The sequence below is a fragment of the Microchirus variegatus genome (genome assembly GCF_963457635.1).
Source record: "Microchirus variegatus genome assembly, chromosome: 18".
Classification (NCBI taxonomy): domain Eukaryota; kingdom Metazoa; phylum Chordata; class Actinopteri; order Pleuronectiformes; family Soleidae; genus Microchirus; species Microchirus variegatus.
Window position 1 is genome coordinate 19257431 of NC_139819.1, and position 21199 is coordinate 19278629.

The 21199-nt window shown below is 41.7% G+C and overlaps 1 protein-coding gene across 1 annotated transcript; it reads right to left on the bottom strand.

Moving 5' to 3' along the window:
• Positions 1–1485: 1485 nt before the first annotated feature.
• Positions 1486–4277, bottom strand: hs3st1l2 (heparan sulfate (glucosamine) 3-O-sulfotransferase 1-like 2; the record flags this gene model as incomplete). Its single annotated transcript, XM_083904520.1, has 2 exons — positions 1486–2151; positions 3999–4277. 2 exons carry the CDS (start codon positions 4275–4277, stop codon positions 1486–1488), a joined length of 945 nt encoding a protein of 314 aa, XP_083760646.1.
• Between the last annotated feature and the right edge of the window lie 16922 nt (positions 4278–21199).

The following is a 21199-nucleotide window of genomic DNA, read 5'->3' on the forward strand; positions in this document are numbered from 1 at the left end:
ACTCTGACGAGGCAAAGACCATGTATGTAAAACCTTCGATTTTGAAGGAAAAAGACAGTTTGAGATCACTTGTTGTGTCTTTGAGGATCATGTACACCTGTCTCCGGTGACACACGACGTGTTTTAGCTGCGGAGATTTGCAGCCCAAAGACACCATTTTTATAGGAGAGACTAGTTGACCGTAGCGAGACAACTCTTTAGCCAACACATCATTCTTAATGAACGGGGGAGCATTGGAGATCGTTATCTTGGTGGCAGGACTGACGAGCGGGAGAACGGGAGTGAAGGTGTCGCGTATCACGACACCGCTCTCCACGGCTCTCCCCACCTTGTCAGTGCTATCCAGGAAGATAACGATCGCTCCGTTCATGCGGGAGGCAGACTTAACGCTGCCGTACCCCACCACCTCTCCTACTGCCAAACCCGCCTCCTCCACCGAACACTGCACAGCCGGGATGAGTTTTATGGCGTGACGACGAGTCAGCCGTTCAAACTCTGCGGCAGCAGCCACCGCGACCGGCATCGTGCCAAACAAATGCTGCTTCACCAACAACCACCAAAAACCACCACCAGAAAACACCAAACACAACAAAACACACCTCAACAAAAAGACAAACTATAAACACATAAATCGGAGCAAAAGGAAAAAGTAAATACGAACAAAAAACACTCATACCACTGAAAAACTCCAGTAACTCACACGCTCTCAGCACTCACACCTCCATTCACTCAGAGAGAGAGAGAGAGAGAGAGAGAGAGAGAGAGAGAGAGAGAGGAGCTTCACGTTTAAACCTGTTCACCTCATAAATGGGTTCAGGGAAGAGACGTAGTGGTGAACACATTTATTAGAAGAACGTCTTTAAAAAACACACAAATCAATCCTACTTTGGTCTTGAAGGTAAAAACAAACCAAAGTCTACATGACTATCTAAACATGGGCTTCTGTAAAATGAATAAAGATTGAAGTAAATAGGATGGCTAATCTAATAACAGATAAACTGACACTAACTTGTTACAGCTGTTGAGAAAAATTTAATCAAGGTTTCCAGTTTTTTTTTTTTTTTTTTTTTTTTTAATTCATGAGAGATTATAGTGCAATGAATCAGTGAAATCCTGTTTACACATTTGACTATTTCTACGTCAGTGAAAGTCTGCACATGTTTTTTTAAATTAACACCTCACAAAAGAAAGCAAAGACAAGTATTTAACTGTGTGGTCTAAACATTGTGTATGGCACGGTTGTTGATCCGTTAAGAGAGTTTATCAAGGGAGGCACCTGCATGGTAATGGTCAAGTCTTTATTCATCAACAGCTTTTTGAATCTCTTCACACACATTCTGTCTGTGCCGCTGTCGTTGGCCACATTTGTACCTGGGTCTGTATCAACAAATAAGTGATGTTTAAGACGTCATTAGAACTCAAGTTCTTCCACTCATGCACCAACAAATCCTCTGAGTCCCTGAATGTGTTGTTGTAGTCCACTTGTCAACACCAGGAAAAAAACCTCCCCACCATTTCAAAGAACAACTTGTTGGGCTTCCTGAAGTAGTGACAGAGCTTCTTGAAAGCCTGAGTGCTCAGGGGTGCATGAGGCCTGCCTTTGGACTCATCCAGGCACTTGTCATGTCCGGCAGCCAGGAGGCAGTAGAAGCCTTTGGTGGTGTTGTAGTAGAAGTTGTCGGGGCTGATCCTTGGTGGTAGATTCAGGAACATCTCTGCTTTTCTCAGCTCAGGAAAAGGATCCCTAATGAGGGCATCACCATCCACCACGTGGATCTGTTGCCTGGGAAAAACCTCCAGCCAGCGGGCTAAATGCTGATGGTACATGCTCCTATGCAGTGCCTTGTACCCAGGGTCGATGTGGCCCTTGTGGAGGAGAAGCTCCTCTAGTGGCAGGTACGGCTTGTGCCGGGTCAGGCGATTATGGAGGACCTGGGTGTAGTCAGAAACCAGCCTTTCGGCAGGGTCTCTTACAATGAGTAACAAGCGGATGGCGGGATTCATGTCCCAGATCCGTGCAGGAACCTGAGGAGCTGCAAAGTAGCCCGGGGTTTTTTCTACTGTGAGCTGACGAGGTCGGGTGAAGGGCATCTGGGCTCGGTACCAGGTCAGGCCTCTGCGGAAGTGCTCCTCTACATTGAAGTAGTGAACCTGAAAGAAGAAAAGAACACAGCAACTTCATGTCACTTCTCAGTTCAGTGCTTTTGAATACTTGTCTTTATTGGTTGTGAAAGAAAGAATTTGGAGCACAAATAAAAAACATCCAGACCCAGCACATTCCTTATGACCCATCACTAAACCAATCTGCATTGATTTAGTGATGGGTCACCTTGATCTATCGTGATCATGCTTTTTTACATGAAACTATATTGGGACAAGCTCGTCATTCATCACCATGTAGTCAAATTACACAAACTTGTGGTAGGGCGACGAGCTGTCAAGCTTGTCCTGATTTATCTGCAGCTCTCTGCATTGATGGAGGTATAATTTCACTTATTGTCATTTGTAATCATCTGTTAGGAATGACAGGTTTAATTAGAGAACTGGGCGGGTAAATACTTCATCAATGCCACAATTAACTGAAGCAGATTTATTAAACTACAAACTGCCGTTACACCAGTGACTTCACACCAAGCACTGAAGATGTGCATGCATCATCTAATAGGCTTGCACTGGATATTTGTATTTTATTAAAATAATAGCTCTGCTGTATGAGTTACCGACGCCAGGGGAAACAGATTTTTGCCACTTAACAAAAGGGTCACATAATGCAATTAATGCCCCCTTAAGTTATGACGTGTTTCCACCGGCTCGACTGGACTCGTCTGGACTCGCCTCAGCATGCATGGTTATTTTGTGTTTTCACTAGTGATAGTACCTGGGCACCTGCTCTGGTTAGGTTACAAGCGAGCTGAGGCGATACCATGTGTGCAGTCGTCAGACTGCCGGACACTGATTGGTCAGAGTTCCGTCACAGGGAGAGACGCAAGAATCAAACCGTACAATGCCGAACTGTAGATCAGTTAAAAAGTTAATCTCCAACAATTACCAGGGAAATGGTGAGTAGCATCATAAACCCTGCCGCTGTATTTCAGTGACTGTGTCAGAGTCTGTGCTCTGGCCATGGAGGAAGTACTGACCTAATAGTTTGAATTAACTGATTCTAATGATTCAGTTACACTGAAAACACCTGCTTTACAGGTCACGAGTCACTCGTTTGTGCATGTCGCGTATAAAACAAAGTCACAGTTTCATGCAGCAACCTAAACATGATGAGGCGAGGCGAGCTGGGACCATAGGTGGAAAAGAGGCCTTTTTGTGGCTTTTTTGATTGCTCAGTTTCCACACCAACGTCCAGATACACAATCAAATATTTTGCATCACTGCACTTTGATACACTTTGAGTTTTGATCCTTCACTGAGTTCAATGATATTATTTTGTTTGGGTTTACCTTAACTACACAAATGTACTCAACCAGGCAACAGTTGACAAACATCTCCTGTCGCCACACAAGTTAAAAAAAACACAGATTTTCTTAATAGACTTTGATGCAGTAGAGTGAGCAAGAGTGAACATCATCCAACAACATTAAAAAACACTTTCATTATAAATGTAATGATTTCCTGTGTCTGAATATTTTCAAAAATCAAAACTAAGTGACTTAGAAAGTTATAAAGTAAGTTATATAGTCACAAAAGTATAAAGGGCTATTGGTCTTATTTGAACCCTGTTTGTGACTGTCATGTTACGTCTAAACAGCCCAGTGAAGTTCAGGGAAGGTGCTGCTGTGGGTCTTCATTAGAGGTAGAAAAGTTAACTTCTCTTTGGTGAACTTAAACCCAGAATGAAGATGTCAGATATACTGTATTTCACAGTGTGGTGTATTAATGAATCATTTGATTTCAATGGAAACACTATTTAATTTTTCTAATAAAAAATGTTTACGTTTTAGAGTAAATCTGCACAGTTCCTCATGAACAGTGACAGTGTTTTTCACCTCAGCTTTAGCGACTTCCACATTTGGATGGAGGTTCAGCATCTCCAGCAGGGCTCTGGTGCCACCTTTCCGAACACCAATGATAATAGCTCCAGGCAGCCGCTGCTTGGTTGCATTGTAAAAGGAGGAGGAGGACGACAATGATGATGATGATGATGATGAAGTGGAGAAGGCAGCAGGGGATCTGGAAACCCCAGAGCGTAATTCCCTTAAGCACACAGACAGTTGAGTCTGGAGCAGCAGAAGCACCAACAGAGCGAGGAGCACCGTCCACAGCATGGTGTCACACACACACACACACACACACACACACACACACACACACACACACACACACACACACACACACACACACACACACACACACACACACACGCACACACAGGTGGAGTGGCTGTTGGCTGTTATGGACACACACTCATGAAGCTCCCAGACTTGTACAGATTTGTGCTTGTTGTTATTCTGCAGAGGTCCTCAGGAGGGCGCTCTTCAATTTCAAAACCTAAAAAGCCAAGAAGAAAAAACTAAATTAAAAGTTGGCCATTTTGCTTTCATGTGTCCCAGCCTATTCAATGAGAAAATAACACTGTGCAAAAAACCTTTCATGAAATGTCACCAGACAATACACTATAGTGTCACAACACGACAACAAACAAGAACACGTCTGCAGCCAAGATGTTATTTTGATTTGTCCATTGTAGTGTGATTGAGTGTCTTTTTGTGCAGGCACACACAGTAAAATACAATGAATATGCTTTTTTATTGCACATTCTTTAGTTTATATTGCACAGTTATACACCATTTGTTCCGATATTTTGCACTTTATTACACATTCTTAGTTTCCAGAGGTCCAAAGCACATCAACAAATGCCTAAATGAATCACAGATGGCATTATTGAACAATACAAGACATTACAAGACAAAACAATAATACTACATATAATATTCATTTGAAAAAGTGAATAGGAATGTTAAAAATCCCATCTTGGATCAGTGCTGGAGTTTGCAGCACTGACTGTAAAAGATTACATTCACAGTGAGATTCTGTGTGTGTTGCCTCGTGTACGCAGCCCTGATCCATCATTTCATCATCCCACATGTGTAAAATAGCTGCACTCTCATATATGTATAGATTATGCCATTTTACAAAGTCTCCATCCTTGTAAAATCACTTGTGGTGTTCAGCCTGGAATATTGAGCTGGGACATGATAACACACGTTATCACACATTTTCACACGGAATGAGCCGACTGATCTTGTTTCAAATGAGCTTCAAACATTTAAATCTAACAGATCGGCTGCTTAACAATGAGAGTAAAGATTAGTTTTCCACAGCTTCCCAGTGTGAAGTGATTTTGTCATGGTTTCAAACTCATCATAACATTTTCATTGTCTGTTTCATTCTGTTCACTAACTCTCATGTCTTTTCAGACCCTGTCACTCACTCCTCCTGCTCCACCCGTCACACGCCTGCCCCCACATATACTAGCCCATTTCCTCTTGTTCTCTGCCAGTTTTCTAGCCTGAAAACTAGTTATCCAGCATTATCTTCTCTCTGTCTTGATATTGCCTGAATCTGCTTTTGACCTGTGGACCTTCCCGTTTTGTGCCTGCCCCTTATTAGATTTGTTTGCCTCATGGACTGACTTCCTGGTTTAAACTCTGCCTTGAATTAAACACTGCCTGTTACACCTTTACTGCTCTGTCTTGTGTGTCGTGTTTTTGGGTTCTCGCCTGCCATTTTTAGATAATGTAACTGTAGGTTTGTGAACCAGGAGCTCTGTATGTTTATTAAAAGCCTGACCCACTTTGAAGGCAAAATAATGGATTTCAACTTTGCCATTTGCATTTTTGTAAACACTCAATTTGCATTTCCTAATCTATGGTGGAACAAAGCAAACATGATTGTTTGGCAGCAAACGACATCCAATATGTCTCTAGGTGAAACCACATGTGTAGCTAGAGAGGGAATTATTTATTATTAAGTTTTAATTCCTCACACTTTGATTGTATCACTCAGACTGTTATAACAAAATAATAATAAAATAAAAAAGACTGTTATAACAAGTAGCCAAGTGGAAAAACTGTCTTTGGAAATATTCTTCATTATTCTGCAGCTACAAAATCCCTCAAAGGTAAAAGATTTTTTATCAGATTTAGTTCTCTGTTCAGATAAAATCATCATAGTAGGTGATTTTAATATTCATGTAGATGTAGCCAATAATAGTCTTGGCTCATCTTTTAAAGTTTTGCTTGAATCAATTGGCTTCAAGCAGGTTAACAAACCAACACATCGTCATAGACACACACTTGACCTTATCTTGACATATGGTATTGACATACATAACTTGGTAGTATTTGATGAGAATCCTTTGATATCGGACCACTGTCTGATCTCATTTGAAGTTGTACTTACTAATGCTACTGACCCTAAACAGCAGCATTATTACAGTCGCTGTTTATCTGAAAGTTCAGTTGAAAAATTCACTGAACAGCTCTCGTCTGCCCTCCAGCCATGTTTCATCACAGAGGAAGACTATAGAAACATCTCTCCCACGGAACTTAATGGAATAGTGGACAACACAAATTTAACCTTGCAAACAGTTCTAAACACTGTTGCTCCTCTTAAGAGAAAGGTTATCACCCGGGATAAGTCTGCCTCGTGGTACACTGCCCAAACTTGAGCATTAAAGCTCAATACACGGAAGTTAGAAAGAACGTGGCGTTCCACACATAATGACAGTCACTATGTCTTGTGGAAGAACAGTTTTGATAACTATAAAAAAGCTCTGAGACGTGCAATAACCTCTTATTACTCAGAGTTAATAGAGAAAAATAAGAGCAACCCCAGGTTCCCCTTCAGCACTGTAGCCAGGCTGACGGAGAGCCACGATGCAACGAATCCATCGATCCCTCGACGCTGAGTAGTAATGACTTTATAACATTTTTTAACGATAAGATAGAACTCAGAGATAGAATTAACAACCAGTTTAGTACAGCGAGCCTAGACTTAATCGCGTCTCCAGCTTTACACGTACTGAATCATTTTACTCCTATAAGCCTCCTGGAGCTGACCTCACTGGTCTCCTCCTCTAGACTTACTACATGTCAGTTGGACCCTATACCAGCTAGACTCCTTAGAGAGGTTCTACCACAAGTTGGTAATATTTTACTAGATCAAATAAATATGTCTTTACTGAGCAGCTGCGTCCCAAAGGCCTTTAAGATGGCAGTAATTAAGCCATTACTTAAAAAGACTTCTCTCGACAGTAGCATTTTGAGTAACTACAGACCGATCTAGAACCTCAATTTTATTTCAAAGATTTTAGAAAAAGCTGTAGCCATCCAGTTGTGTGATCACCTGTGTAGCAATAATGTATTTGAAAAGTTCCAGTCTGGGTTTAGAACCCACCATAGTACAGAGACTGCACTACTTAGAGTAAAAGATGATATTCTTATGGCCTCTGAAAAAGGACTGGCTTCTATACTGGTCCTGCTGCATCTCAGTGCAGCATTTGATACGATAGATCATGAGATCCTGCTACATAGACTAGAACAAGACGTTGGGATTAGAGGATCGGCATTTGTCTGGTTCAAGTTCTTTTTATCGGACAATAACTATGGAGTTCCTCAGGGTTCCGTGCTCGGACCTATTCTTTTTACCCTGTACATGCTGCCATTAGGCAACATTATCAGGAAACAAAACATAGATTTTCATTGTTATGCAGACGACACCCAGCTATATGTATCTGTACAGCCGGACGACCCAAACCCATCTATTAAACTCCAGGATTGTCTCATAGACATACAGACGTGGATGACTCGGAACTTTCTGATGCTTAACACAGAAAAAACTGAGGTCATGGTCCTCGGGCCAAAAGATATAAGAGCAGCACTTTCAAGTGGAGCTCTAAACCGAGGCAGTAACACTTCAGTCCCTTGCACTACAGTAAGGAACCTAGGAGTCCTGTTTGACCAGGATTTATCACTGGATGAACACATTAAGCATATATGTAGAACAGTCTCTTCCACCTTCGCAACATCAAGACAATTAGAAATATTATATCACGACAAGACTCTGAGAAACTTATCCACACCTTTATAACCTCTAGGCTGGATTACTGTAACTCCTTACTGTCTGGATGTCCTAGTAAGTCCTTGAGAAGCCTTCAACTTGTCTAGAACGCAGCAGCACGTTTACTGACTGGAACCAGATGACGTGATCATATAACTCCTGTCTTGGCTTCTCTTCACTGGCTCCCAGTGAAAAGTAGAATCGATTTTAAAATACTTCTACTTACATACAAGGCCCTGAATAATCAGGCACCTTCTTACATTTGTGACTTAATCACTTTATATCAACCCAATAGACCGCTGCGCTCCCTGAACTCAGGTCTACTGGTTATTCCTAAAATAACTAGAAGTAGAATCGGTGGTAAAACATTTAGCTACCAGGCTCCTCTCCTGTGGAACCAACTTCCGCTTTCAGTCAGACAGTCTGACTCGGTCTCCGCCTTTAAGGTGAGACTGAAAACCTACCTCTTTAACATAGCCTATAGTCGAAGCTAGATCAGGTATGTCCTGATTAGAATAGTCTATCTCAGGGGTATTCAATTAAAAGTCAACGAGGTCCAGTTACTAAAATTTCCTCCAACTAAAAGGTCCGAACATTTTCATTTCAACACACTTTTTCATATGGTTTCAATATTATGTATTGTCAATGCAGGAAACCTTTAACAGAGTGAACTTGTATAGTAAACTAGCTATTTGACCATAAATAAAAGCTGCTGGCAAATAAATTTAAGGCCTTTTTTTACATTCAAAACAGAAACCTCAGAATAAAATAAATAAATCAGAGCCTACAACCCATTTTTTTCTGTTAAATTAAAGAAGTCCCAGCCTAAAGAAACACACTTCAAGTAAAAAACTAAACATCTTCAGGAAATAATTAATAAAAAGTGTCACTTTTAGGCACAAAACAAGAGCAAACAGAGCATTGACTATATTTTTCTTAAAATCAAAGAGGTCTCAGTCTAAAAAACAGACAGGTCAACATCTTAAGAAAACAATAAATAAGAAATGGCTCTTTTATGGAAAAAATGAGAACACAGCTTGGACACCACCTTTCTCTTTTGCTTATTATTTTTCTCTTAATGAGAAAAATGGGCATGTGACTGTCCTGCCAGTGATTTAAATCTGGGTTGGAATGGAGTCAGGGCCATCCTCATGCAGACATGCAAGTGGCTATTCGTCAGCCTAGAACGGTTCTTGTTTTTGATGATGTCCATGGTGGAAAATGCTGACTCACAGCTGTAAGTGGATCCAAATATGGTCAAGGTGTGCAGGGCTACTTTAGTTAGACCGGGGAACACACTCTCAGACACAGTCTGCAGCCAGAAGGTAGCAGGGTCAGTTGCACCAAAATGCTCTTTTAATGCAGCATTTCCTTGCAGATCAATGAGCTCAAGCTGTACAGATCCTGCATGTGCCCACTTGAACACATGTGTCACCTCCTTTGAAAATCCTCTGACCTCTCTGATGAGGAAAGGATTCTGGATTAGCAGGAGGAGCTGTGGCCCAAGGCAGAAGCTGTTGAACCTGTTGCTGAAGTTTTCAATCAGCTTACTGAGGAAGGCAACATAGGGAGAAACATCTCTCTCACCCTGCATCTGTTCCTGCAGTTTTGGGAAGTGTTCACACTCTGCATCAATATCTTCTTTGAAAATGTCCAGCTTCCTCTGGAAAGAGCGAACGGCTGTCATCAAATCCGCAACTGAATTGTTCTGGCCCTGCAGCTTTAAATTGAGCTCATTAAGATGTGATGTAATGTCAACCAAAAAAGCAACCATATCCATCTTGTGCTCATCTTGCAGAAACAGTGAAAACTGTGTGGCTCTCTGGCTCTTGACCTGCTTTAAGAAAGCTTCTATTTTGAGAAGCTTTCTTTTAAACTTTCTATTTTTTATATATTCTTTTCTAATAGACCAGAAACGTCCCAGTGCATTGCCCTTACTCAGCCACCTAACATTGGTGTGCAGTAGCAGGTCATTGGCATTTGCCTCAACATCTTCCAGGAATTCTCTCAGGAGGCGATGCTGAAGGGATGAGGATGCCCTAAGGAAGTTGATGAGTTTCATCACTGTGTTCATTACTTCAGAAAAATGTTCTGATAGAGTGGCACACAGAACAGTCTGATGGATGAGACAGTGGTAAGCAATAAGATCTGGGTTGTCCTCTTTCATCCGGGACACAGCTCCCCTCTCTTTTCCCACCATGGCAGGAGCACCATCCGTGGTGACAGAGACAACCTGTTTCAGATCTATGCCACTCTTTGTCAGCATCTCTTTTATTGCTGCATATATGTCCTCTCCTCTTGTGTGTTTCAAGTGGTGTTACACCCAGCAAGTCCTCACAGAGCTCCTTCTTATCTTTGTGAAAAAATCTCACATACACCAAAAGTTGGGCATTATCAGTAACATCTGTAGATCCGTCAATGGCTAAAGAAATGCATGGTGCACTCTAAATGGCTGCATCAAGCTGTGTCAGTACGTCATCTGCTAACATTTCTGATTTTCTGCAGCATAAACTTCTCCGTCCATTCATCTTTAAAACAGCGATTTTCCTCATTGACCTTCCTTCTTTTGGAGCAAGCCATGTCTCTTTCTCACTGCTCTGGTGCGCCGGCCGCACAGGGTAAACAAAGGATTTGATTGGCTCAACTGAGTGAAGCTATTGCCGTATTAACTCGAGTAGCAGCGCCCGCCGTCAATAGTTGCGACCGTCAGAAAAAAATGCTCCATGAAAATCTGCTATTCTCGTTTATCAGAGATTGGTCACGGCTCACGGGTCCGGACAGAGCCATCACTGGGTCCGGGTCCGGGTCCGGACCGAGGTCCACCATTTGGTGATGCCTGGTCTATCTTATGCTGCCATAGGCTTAGACTGCTGGGGGAATTTCCCATCATGCGCTTAGAATGAGCACACAGACTTTGCACGAGCCGCACTTTCTCTACCCCGTCCTCGATTTTTCATCCCTCACCACTTACCCCCATGAGATGTAGCACATAAATCCACATGTAGCACATCTCTAACTCATTCTAATCTCTTACAGTTCTGCTGACACCAGTGAACGACATGAGGTCAGGACAGGAAGGAGGACTCCGTCATCTTCAAGTCTCTGACCACAGTCTTCGCTACAGGCTGTGACAAACCCAGTGATCCAGATGGATCCTGGCATTTATAGACTTTTTCACTTTTTATTCTTTGTCATTGTGTATTGTATGTTTTGGGTAACATCTACTGCACGTCTGTCCGTCCAGGGAGTGGATCCCTCACCTGTGGTTCCCCCTAAGGTTTCCATCCTTTTCCCTGTTATAAGGGTTTTTTCCCTGGTAGTTTTTCCTTACCCTGGTCGAAGGTCTAAGGACAGACGATGTTACCAACCCTGTGAAGTCCTGTGAGACAAACTATGTTTTGTAAACTGTGGCCTATACAAATAAAGATTGAATGATTGATTGATTGACTTGTAAATCAATGACCACAAATGACTAACGCAAAACAATTTGTTTTCCTCAGTTTTGGTAATTGCAGCGTGAATTTTTCCCAAAATGAATACATTTCTGGTGTTTGACTTCTGGGATGTTCATGTCCCTCTGTGGAGGATTTTCTCTGACACAAACGGTTTGTTTTGGGCCAAGTTCACAGCACAAACAAAAAGCTCTTGTTGTTCCTAATTATTGCTCTTGTTAGTGTTAGTGTTAATGTTAGTGTTAATGAGCTGAAGCTGCTCTGACGCGTCACACTTATTCATTACACTACGACAAACTCTGTCTGCGGCTGTTCCTGTAGCACCAGGCTAATTGTACCTTCAGGGATCTTTGGTGCTTCCCCTGGCTTGGTGACATTGTCGTCATCAGTGTTGTAACCTTTGTTGTCTGTCACTAATTGTGTGTCTGTGAGTTTGATTGTTTGCTCTTTGTTGATATTACAGGTGAAATGTTCACTGCAGTGAGAGTGAATGTTTCTGGAGTCTGCAGGTGATTGACTCTGTTAGAGAACAGGACAGATGCTGTTGTTGTGCTGCTGGTGTCTTTAGGAAGTTACCAGAGTTGTGTCTGTGTCTCTGATGGCCGACTCTGTAGGGATGGGTTTGGCTTTGTTTGGCAGCTCTTCTCCTCCCTGTGGTGTGTGTGTGGGTGTGTCTCTGTCTGCATGTGGCACACTGTGATTGGCTCATTTCAGGAAGACTTGGCTCAACGTGAGTGGATGAAGTTCAGGAGGCCTGGACTATGAAAACCCGCCCTAACTTGTTCTAATCTATGTCTGCTGCTGGATCACTCTCTTTAAACCCTGAGTCAGTGTCATCACAATTGTCTTTGTTAGTAAAAGATGATTATAGGAAAGGTTGTTAACTTTGAAACAGTGTTATTTTGTGAATTAAACTTCCCTGGAGTATTTTGTACAGTGGCCCTGAGGTGCAAAACAAAAAAGAAAAATGCAAAACAGAAAACACAACACAAATCAAAAACACAAGCGCAAATCAAAAAACACAAACGCAAATCAAAAAACAAAAACGCAAATCAAAAAACACAAATGCAAATCAAAAACACAAAAACATTAACTCAAAACGGAAACACAATTCACACGAGACAAACACAAAAGCAGAAAACACGAAAACATTAACTCACAACGCAAACAAAAGCAGAAAACACGAAAACATTAACTCACAACGCAAACACAAAAGCAGAAAACACGAAAACATTAATCCACAACGCAAACACAAAAGCAGAAAACACGAAAACATTAATCTCACAACGCAAACACAAATGCAGAAAACACAAAAACATTAACTCACAACGCAAACACAAATCACACAACGCAAACACAAAAGCAGAAAACACAAAAACATTAACTCACTTTAGCTCACTTGGTAGAGCTGCCGTTCATGTAGACTCAGTGTCCTCAGTGTCCCATCAACATTTAGAACATTATATATAATATGACTTTGTTGAGACTTGGAGCTCCAGCATAAACCTGCAGCTTTCCGGTTGTTGAATAAAATACACCAGCACTTGCTTTCCCTCCTCAGGGACATTTATTACACTTCTCATCTCTGCATCATTATGACCTGACTGACTCCACTCCATAGCTGTCACACTTTGATCAATATGTGTCACTACCTATTCAAATTATATATATGTATATGTATATGTAAATATATATATATATATACATATATATATGTAAATATATACACCACGATGCCAAAATCAAGTGTCCTACATATGAACATGTATGTGCTGTTACGGCAGCAAACAAAGACAATGACACATTCAAAGTGAGCTGATGCCAATTACACTGTAGTGTGTGTGTGTGTGTGTGTGTGTGTGTGTGTGTGTGTGTGTGTGTGTGTGTGTGTGTGTGTGTGTGTGTGTGTGTGTGTGTGTGTGTGTGTGTGTGTGTGAGCAACTCAGACAAAGACAGATCTTTGGTTTGGGGAGGTGTGTGTGTGTGCGTCTGTCTGTGTGAAACACATGCCTTGTGTTAAGTGGTTGCATGAGTCCCCTGTGACTCTGTTAGCAGGAATATTTCCCTGCTGTCAACTCACTTCATGTTCACTGTGTCTCGTCAACCTCTTCCACCTTTTCTACACTTTTTCTCATCTGTCCTCTGTCCTTGTCCCCGTCCTCTGTCCTTATCTTCTCTGTGTCCTCTGTCCTTGTCCTCTGTCCTTGTCCTCTGTCCTTGTCCTCTGTCCTTGTCCTCTGTCCTTACCTTCTCTGTGTCCTCTGTCCTTACCTTCTCCATGTCCTGTGAACTCTTTATAAAAAGTCAAATGGGGGCTCGTCCGGGATTTATGTTTATGTGCTGCTTTAATCTTGAAAATGACCTTTATGCTTTGACAGGAACAGATTTATGAACCATAATTATGATGTTAATTGCTGAGGGGACTTTGATATGTTTACTGACCCACGAACGTACTGACACACAGAGAACCAAGAGTGTATGTATGGCTGCAGACCGGAGCCTCCCGTTGCGAGGGGCCCGCAAGGAAAACAATTTTCAAAATAAAAGCTCGCCTCGGGAACCGCTCGTCTGTTGCCATAAACATAAAATGACGCTGGTAAATTGTATAAAATGTATTGTTCAACATGAGATTTATGCTCCACACTTTAACCTGCCTGGATATGGCTCATTAAAGGCCAAAGTGTATGTCTGCACTAGACGAGAGGCTCCAGACTGCAGACATACACTTTGAAAATTATAAAATATTTTATAATTTTCAAAATAAAAGCTTGCATCCGGTATTGTTAATAATTGTGTTTTAACTAAAGGGTAAAAGTAATCATGCTAATACTTATAAGTATATACTTACACTAATACCAGACGAACAAATTGAATGGAAAAATATACAGAACATAAAATGAATAGTAAATAGTGCAAAAAAATGTATTGCTCAACAGCTATATCAGATAACCACATCATTGGAAGTAATATAAGAGTCGTGGGAAGTCATTCTTACACAGAATACAGAGCCTCTGTTGGTTAGTTTCAACTTTCAACAAGTTTAATGGTACGTTTATTTATTATTCTTTATTTTAATTAATTTGTTGTTTGGTGTGTAAAATAAATATACTATACACATACTATTAGAGTTCGATAATTTTTTAAAATTATTTCATATTTTTACTAATTCTGACAGAATTGGCTGTGTATCGTAACATTGTTAAGGTAACTGAGTAGCACTGGAAACAATCGAATGATAATGGCATGGCAGAAAGCTGATAGAACTAACCTTTATGATGAACAGCATTATTAAGAGACTCGAAGTGCTTCTGAACTTTTGCCCTAAGCCAAGGCTTGTATATGTCAGTGGGACAAAGCGGGCAGTGGAAGTACGACCAGTAAACTGTGCACCTCGTCACCCGTGGTGGGCTGTTCGTCTTAAAAACACTTAAGCTTAAGGAAAATCATACAAATAAACCATCAAGTTTTGCGACCATTAAACTAACTTTAGCTGATATTCACTGACAAACGTCAGTGCTGAATGGCTAAGGAATTGCATGTTTCCTCAAATAAACATATATATATATATATATATAAACATATATATTTATAACTTTATAGTCCAGAAATCTGCAAACTATATGAACATAAAAACGTTACTGTTAAATGTTTTGAAATGAACTGCAGAAAACAAGCTCACAAAATTACCTGTGACTCAGTCATCCTCCCTGTCATCACACTGGGCTCCTGCTAAGCACTGAACGATTCGGTGAACAAATCTTTTGAACAAATCATTTTAATGAATGGATTCTATGGATTCAGTACACTCTAATGAACTGCTGATCCCATCACTAGTCTAGTCTTCACTGATATTCATTTACTCATATCTACTGTATGTGCAGAGCATTATTACTGAGCCTTTATTGCACTCTGCAGTTTCACCACTAGATCTTCCACACTGGACCTTAAATGAACTCAAACAAACATTTGTATGATGACAGTGCACTTAACTGTCACTGTAAGCGAAATGTCCAACATTGAATTGCATATATCAAACACAGATGGAAGATTGATGTGGTGTATAAAAGTCAACATGCTTAACATGCAAATCATTACATACACACACACGCACACACACACACACACACACACACACACATACACACACACACACACTGCACATGTTCCAAGACCAAAATATGTCTGCTCCTTTACTCTAGTGTGTGTGTGTGTGTCTGGATTAACTCCCTCAAAGAATGAGAAGAGATCACTCCTCTGGAATTACGTTAGATTTTACTGACTACTGTATGTAATCTGCATTAAACTGTAGTTTAAAATGCTCTCTCGCTCGTCAAGTCATGTTATTTCCGGTTCCTTTGGAGCACACAAATCTTTACCAATCCATCTTGCTATTGTGAGAATGCACACAGTCGCGCCCTTACAATGCAAAAGATAGGAAAACTCTGCCCAAAGACCGCCCATAGCCGAGTGGACTGGCCCAGATAACCAGATATAAACTACTGGGCCACGCTCTTGTGTTCAGCTGCAGACCTGTCAGCGTCAGTGTGGACACACGTCTTCTCCACAGCAGGTGAAACACGTGATGACTGAGTCCATCATGTCTGTGAACGTCAAACAAGCAAGTCACAGCAAGAGGCAACACTCTGTGTCACGTCTGATCTCTAATTGATGCTGAGGATTTGGTTCTGTCCATAAAGTCAGCAGCTTTTGGGACAATGAACAGCATCGACATGTGCGAGTGTCACACTTGAGCACAAACATCAGTGTGGAATGAGGTCAAGCTGACAGATTGTGCCTGGTCAATATCATCACAGGCCAGTGAGCCCAGATATGTGTCCAGCCATGGCAGTTCAGGGCTCAGAACTGCATTTTCTTTCTGGGTTACATAGGAAATAAAAACAAGTCAGGGATTAAAGGAGATGATGCAGCAGATTGTGTCCATGGTTGGAGAAAGAGGAGAAGAAAGTGTGTGACACATGAAGGAAAAACACAGACATCTATCTGCATCATCATCATCAGGTGTGTTTGGGCTCCTGCTGGCAGCTTACCATGGCAACAGCTGTTTACATCCCTCTCACCTGGGCTGCAGAGCCCAGGGACCAAGGATTATCACAGTCAGGAAGGATGGATGGATGGATGGATGGAAAAAGAGAGAAAGACAAAGTGAGAAACCACAGAGGGAGAATCAAAGAATGGAGGGAGGGCGGGAGGCAGTGATAGTTACAGATGACGCCTCAGTGTTACAGCCAAATGGTTCCCTACAGAGATAAGAATAAGCCAAAGTGACTGCAGGTGGCTTTGTTTTCCAAAACAGATGATTTGTCTGAGAAGCGTTTGTAACTAGGTCTGTAGGACATGACGTCATATGTGTTTTCACCTTTGTCAGTCGGTTTCATTGTTTGTCAGCAGGATCATAGGAAATCTATTAGATTTTAACTTTACTTTAAATATGAGATGCTGATCTACTAACAGGGCGCAACGCGGAGCGCGTCCCTCAGATTGGCAAAATAGCACTCGCTATTTTACCATTTAGCGTTCTTGCCTTGATGCATATGCAATGTGGGGCGTGGGAGGAGAAAATGTAAATATGCTATTTTAGCATGCACAAAATGATTCATCAAACCTGAAACTGATTGTGGTGTTTATTTTTGCGTCTATATTTAGCATGTTTGAAAGGCAGGTCTTAACTGGCACAGCGGTGGTTACGCACATATCCATGAGAAATCCATAAACACAGCACAGTGCACAAACGTTACCAAAACCTCACAGGCAGGTTTCCACAGTTCCAGGCACATTTAAATGCAATAAATAATCACAACAATCACTATTTAATGTAACTATCTGAATCAGCTATAGATATATCATCTATATCGATTGTCCCGTCGCCTCTGACGTCAGATCAAAGGCTGTTGGCACGCGTAATGGAAACTCTGAGCAACTGAATGAACACAGATGAAACCAGGGACGGACTAGGACTAAAAAGCCGTTGTGATGGTCCGCTTTATTTATTTATTTACTTATTGACAAAAAAGTCACTCATCCATTGATATTAGACGTATGTGTAATCTTGATAGAAACTGCTAAAAACTCCCTGGCAGCTGTCAGTAAGCTGCAGGTGAGTCAGGAGGAGAGCGCAGCACCTTTTTTTCTTTCTTTCTTTTTTACGGCAACATCCATAGTCCATAGTTTTCTTTGTTTCATACGTCAGGTAATGATGGAGCTGTCCAAAATACCGACGCAGGATCAAAATTCTGCTCATCGCAGGACGTCAGCTGTGCTTTCTGTTCAGTGGCTTCAAATTTCATTCTGCGCTTCCGTTGAGTCTGCTATTTCTCCATGTTGACAACCCTTGACTAGCGCAAAATCCTCATTTAAATAGATAAAATTCAAACAGGGTCGATCAGAGTATGCTGTTCGACACTGACAGATAGTGCATGTATGTTTCTGAATGTTTCTGAGCGGCAGTTTCTGAGCGGCAGTCCCAGAGCCAGCGCGTTACAGAGGAGGGCAATGACATGAGGCATAGTATAAGAAAGCTTTTGTCAGGTTCCATCGACGCTAACGGTGTAGTTTCTGGCTTTTTCAGCCTTTTGCGAATGCCCATTCTGAATGAAAATATAGATGGAAGTTTGCGCTTGAAAATCTGTACGGGAAGACACTGATAACATAACGTAAGACGTGTGATGGGATCAAGGACAACTTTAAAACTCGGAATTTGAATTTGCTCAACTGTTCTTTTTGGTTTGAACAGGATTTTTTTTTTGCATATGACAGCCTAATCACTGCATCTGCTCTGAGCTAGTGATGGGATCTGCAGTTCATTTGAGTATACTGAATCACTAGAATCCATTCATTAATTTGATTTGTTCAAAAGATTCGTCCACCGAATCGTTCAGTGCTTAGCAGGAGCCCAGTGCCCTGCTACGTGACTCACGTCCTCTCTGAGTGCAGTACGTTCGCGCCACGGGTCATAGAGTGAGTGACAGCGCGAAAGAGATTCACGTCCACAGCCACAGTTCACCAGCTCTGTGTGTCAGTTTGCTCGCGAATCATGACTGAGTCAGTGACTGACAGCGCAAACGAATCACAGCAGCACGGCAGACACTTCTTCTTACTAGTCACTCCCGGCGCACATTGGCTGGCGTCGTTTGCCGAAGATTTACGAGTGAGTGACGGCGCCGGCGAACGACTTCACGAGTGATTCACACAACACGGCAGTTCTACTCCCGGCCACCACGCTCGCTGCTGAGCTCAACTGAACTAAGAAAGGAACAATCAGTTCATGAAGTGATCCCAGTCAGTTCGTTCACTCAAATGATTCGTTCTTTCGAACAAATCTTTCATGACCGACACAAAACTACTCTGAGCTGGTGGTGCATTCTTTCCTTTCATTCTGCCTGTATTTTCTATGATTCCCACGCAGTGTTGGGGAGTAACGAATTACATGTAACGACGTTACGTAATTTAATTACAAAATGTAATTAATTGTAATTACAACTTAAGTTACATTTGAAAAAAAAACAATCACTACAAAAGCTCGGATTTATCAGTTTTTTCTTCCCCATGGATTCATGTTTGTTTTTAGTTTTTTTCAAATCAACATCCTCCTTCCAAAACTGACGCTTGTGATTTTCATCTCTCTGGTCATGTGCCATTCGACTCAACCGACAAACCGTACGGCGGCAATAATGTCGGCAGCGCACAGTATGTTCCTGGGCTGGAAATACCAACACCACTTCACCAAGACAGAAGATAAGGGCCCAAACATTTCAGTTCAATGTAAAGAGTGTTTGCCTGCAGTTAAGGTGTTGTCGACGTCGAAACTGTCGATGTCGAACCTGAAGACGCATCTAAAGGTACGTAGCCTGATGTAGCTGTAGCCTACGGTAACTGCAAGCATTCACATATAATAAAAGGGGAAGGTGTGTCTTTTATGCTAGCAGATTAAATGACGATGGCAAAGTCGGCTTTAGTAGCACATAAATTCTGATGCAAGAACAGTTATGTTATTAATGTACATTGTCCTTTATAAATAAATAAACAGTATTATGAAGTAAGATGTAACCTCCCGACCAGGTTCTGTTCAGAGTTTAATCATAACATTGGCTATAAAAGCGCCGTGGTTTCACTATTTAACTCATTTACAGCTGGTGTCACCAAAGTCCAGGCCCTCACAAAAGTTCTAAGGGTACCAGAAGACCAGCTGAGGAACATCTGTGACAAGCTTGGTGTCCCAATGCTTCATCCACAAGAGTCTGCATTCTTGAAAGAGTACACTGAGGCTCTGCAGCCTCTAGCTGTTGCCATTGACATTCTCCAGGGCGAGGAACAAATGTTACTTTGGATTTGTGATCCCAACTCTGCTGAGCCTCAAGGCAAAGCTGAAAAACTACCTATCATTAAGGCCATAGAGCACCGCTTTGGATCAGTGTTGGATAGTCATGACGCAAAGATGGCGACTGTGACCCTGCCAAAGCTCCGTTTCAGCTGGCTAAGCCCTGAGAAGAGAGATGATGTGAGAAGAACCCTCTTGCAGGAAGCAGTTACTATGGAACAACAACAAAAACAACCGAGTCCTGTTGCAATGACACAGGGTGACACTTCAAAGTCTGATGCCGATTCAGATGAAAGCTTTTTTGTCTTTGATAATGCCGAAGGTGAAGGTGTTGTGTGAAAGTTAACACATGTTAAGATAATGGAAAATGCTACAGAGCATGAGAGCAAGTGTTTTAATTTAAGTCCTGCTCCAAATTTGCACTATACTGTTGAAAATGTTGACTGTGAAAGTTTGATGAAGAACATTACAGTAAGTGTACTGTATCCAGCTGTTCTAACAGTAAAAAAAAGTTACAGAAGTTCAGTCTGGTTGAGTCTTTTATTATGTTGTTGTTATACAGTCTTAAGTACTGCTGAAAGGTTTATCACACTATAGGTCTTAAAATGTAAAAATGGTTAACAGTTGAGAGATTTCATTCAAAATTAAAGGTCACATAGAGTGGTCCTGTTGCACATATATGTTAGTTATGGAGGTCTACTTACATATATTAACTTGTTTTTAGGGTCAAAAACCTCCTAGTTGCTGTGAACTAGCCGATAGAAATCCTCTCTTCTGACAGTATTTTTCTGCTGCGAGATTTCAGAGTGAACTTTCACCCCCAGAAGACAGAGTCTTGTGATTGGCCAGTACTATCCAGCACATCCGTTCTCAGAAGCTCAGCGCCCCCCTCTGGAACGGCGGATGCACTGCTCCTCATTATCAAAACATTGTTTTAACAGTGTTTAAAAATAGCTTCGTCACGACTCCCCGCGGCAGTCCCTTTTATGACTTTAAACCGGAGTCAGACCCAGAGTCAGAAGACACTGTTGCTCGTGAAACACCTCCACAACGGATGTTATTCTTCTTCTGCGGTTCAATGTACGTAACCGGATGTGCCCGGACTACCGCCGGGAGCAGGACAATTGGTTGTTCAGGAGAACCGCTGCTTACGTAACTATTACGGGATTTTCAGTGATCTCGTTGAGCCCCGAGATTACAATAAAACACAGCGTTCTCAGCAGTGGCTGAACTGTTTGTTTCGAACCGTCAGGGCTTCTTAAACAAGGTAATGACGCAGATACACACCAAAAAAACAGCGATAATAGGAACTTCCGGTCTAGTTCCGCTTTAAGAGAAG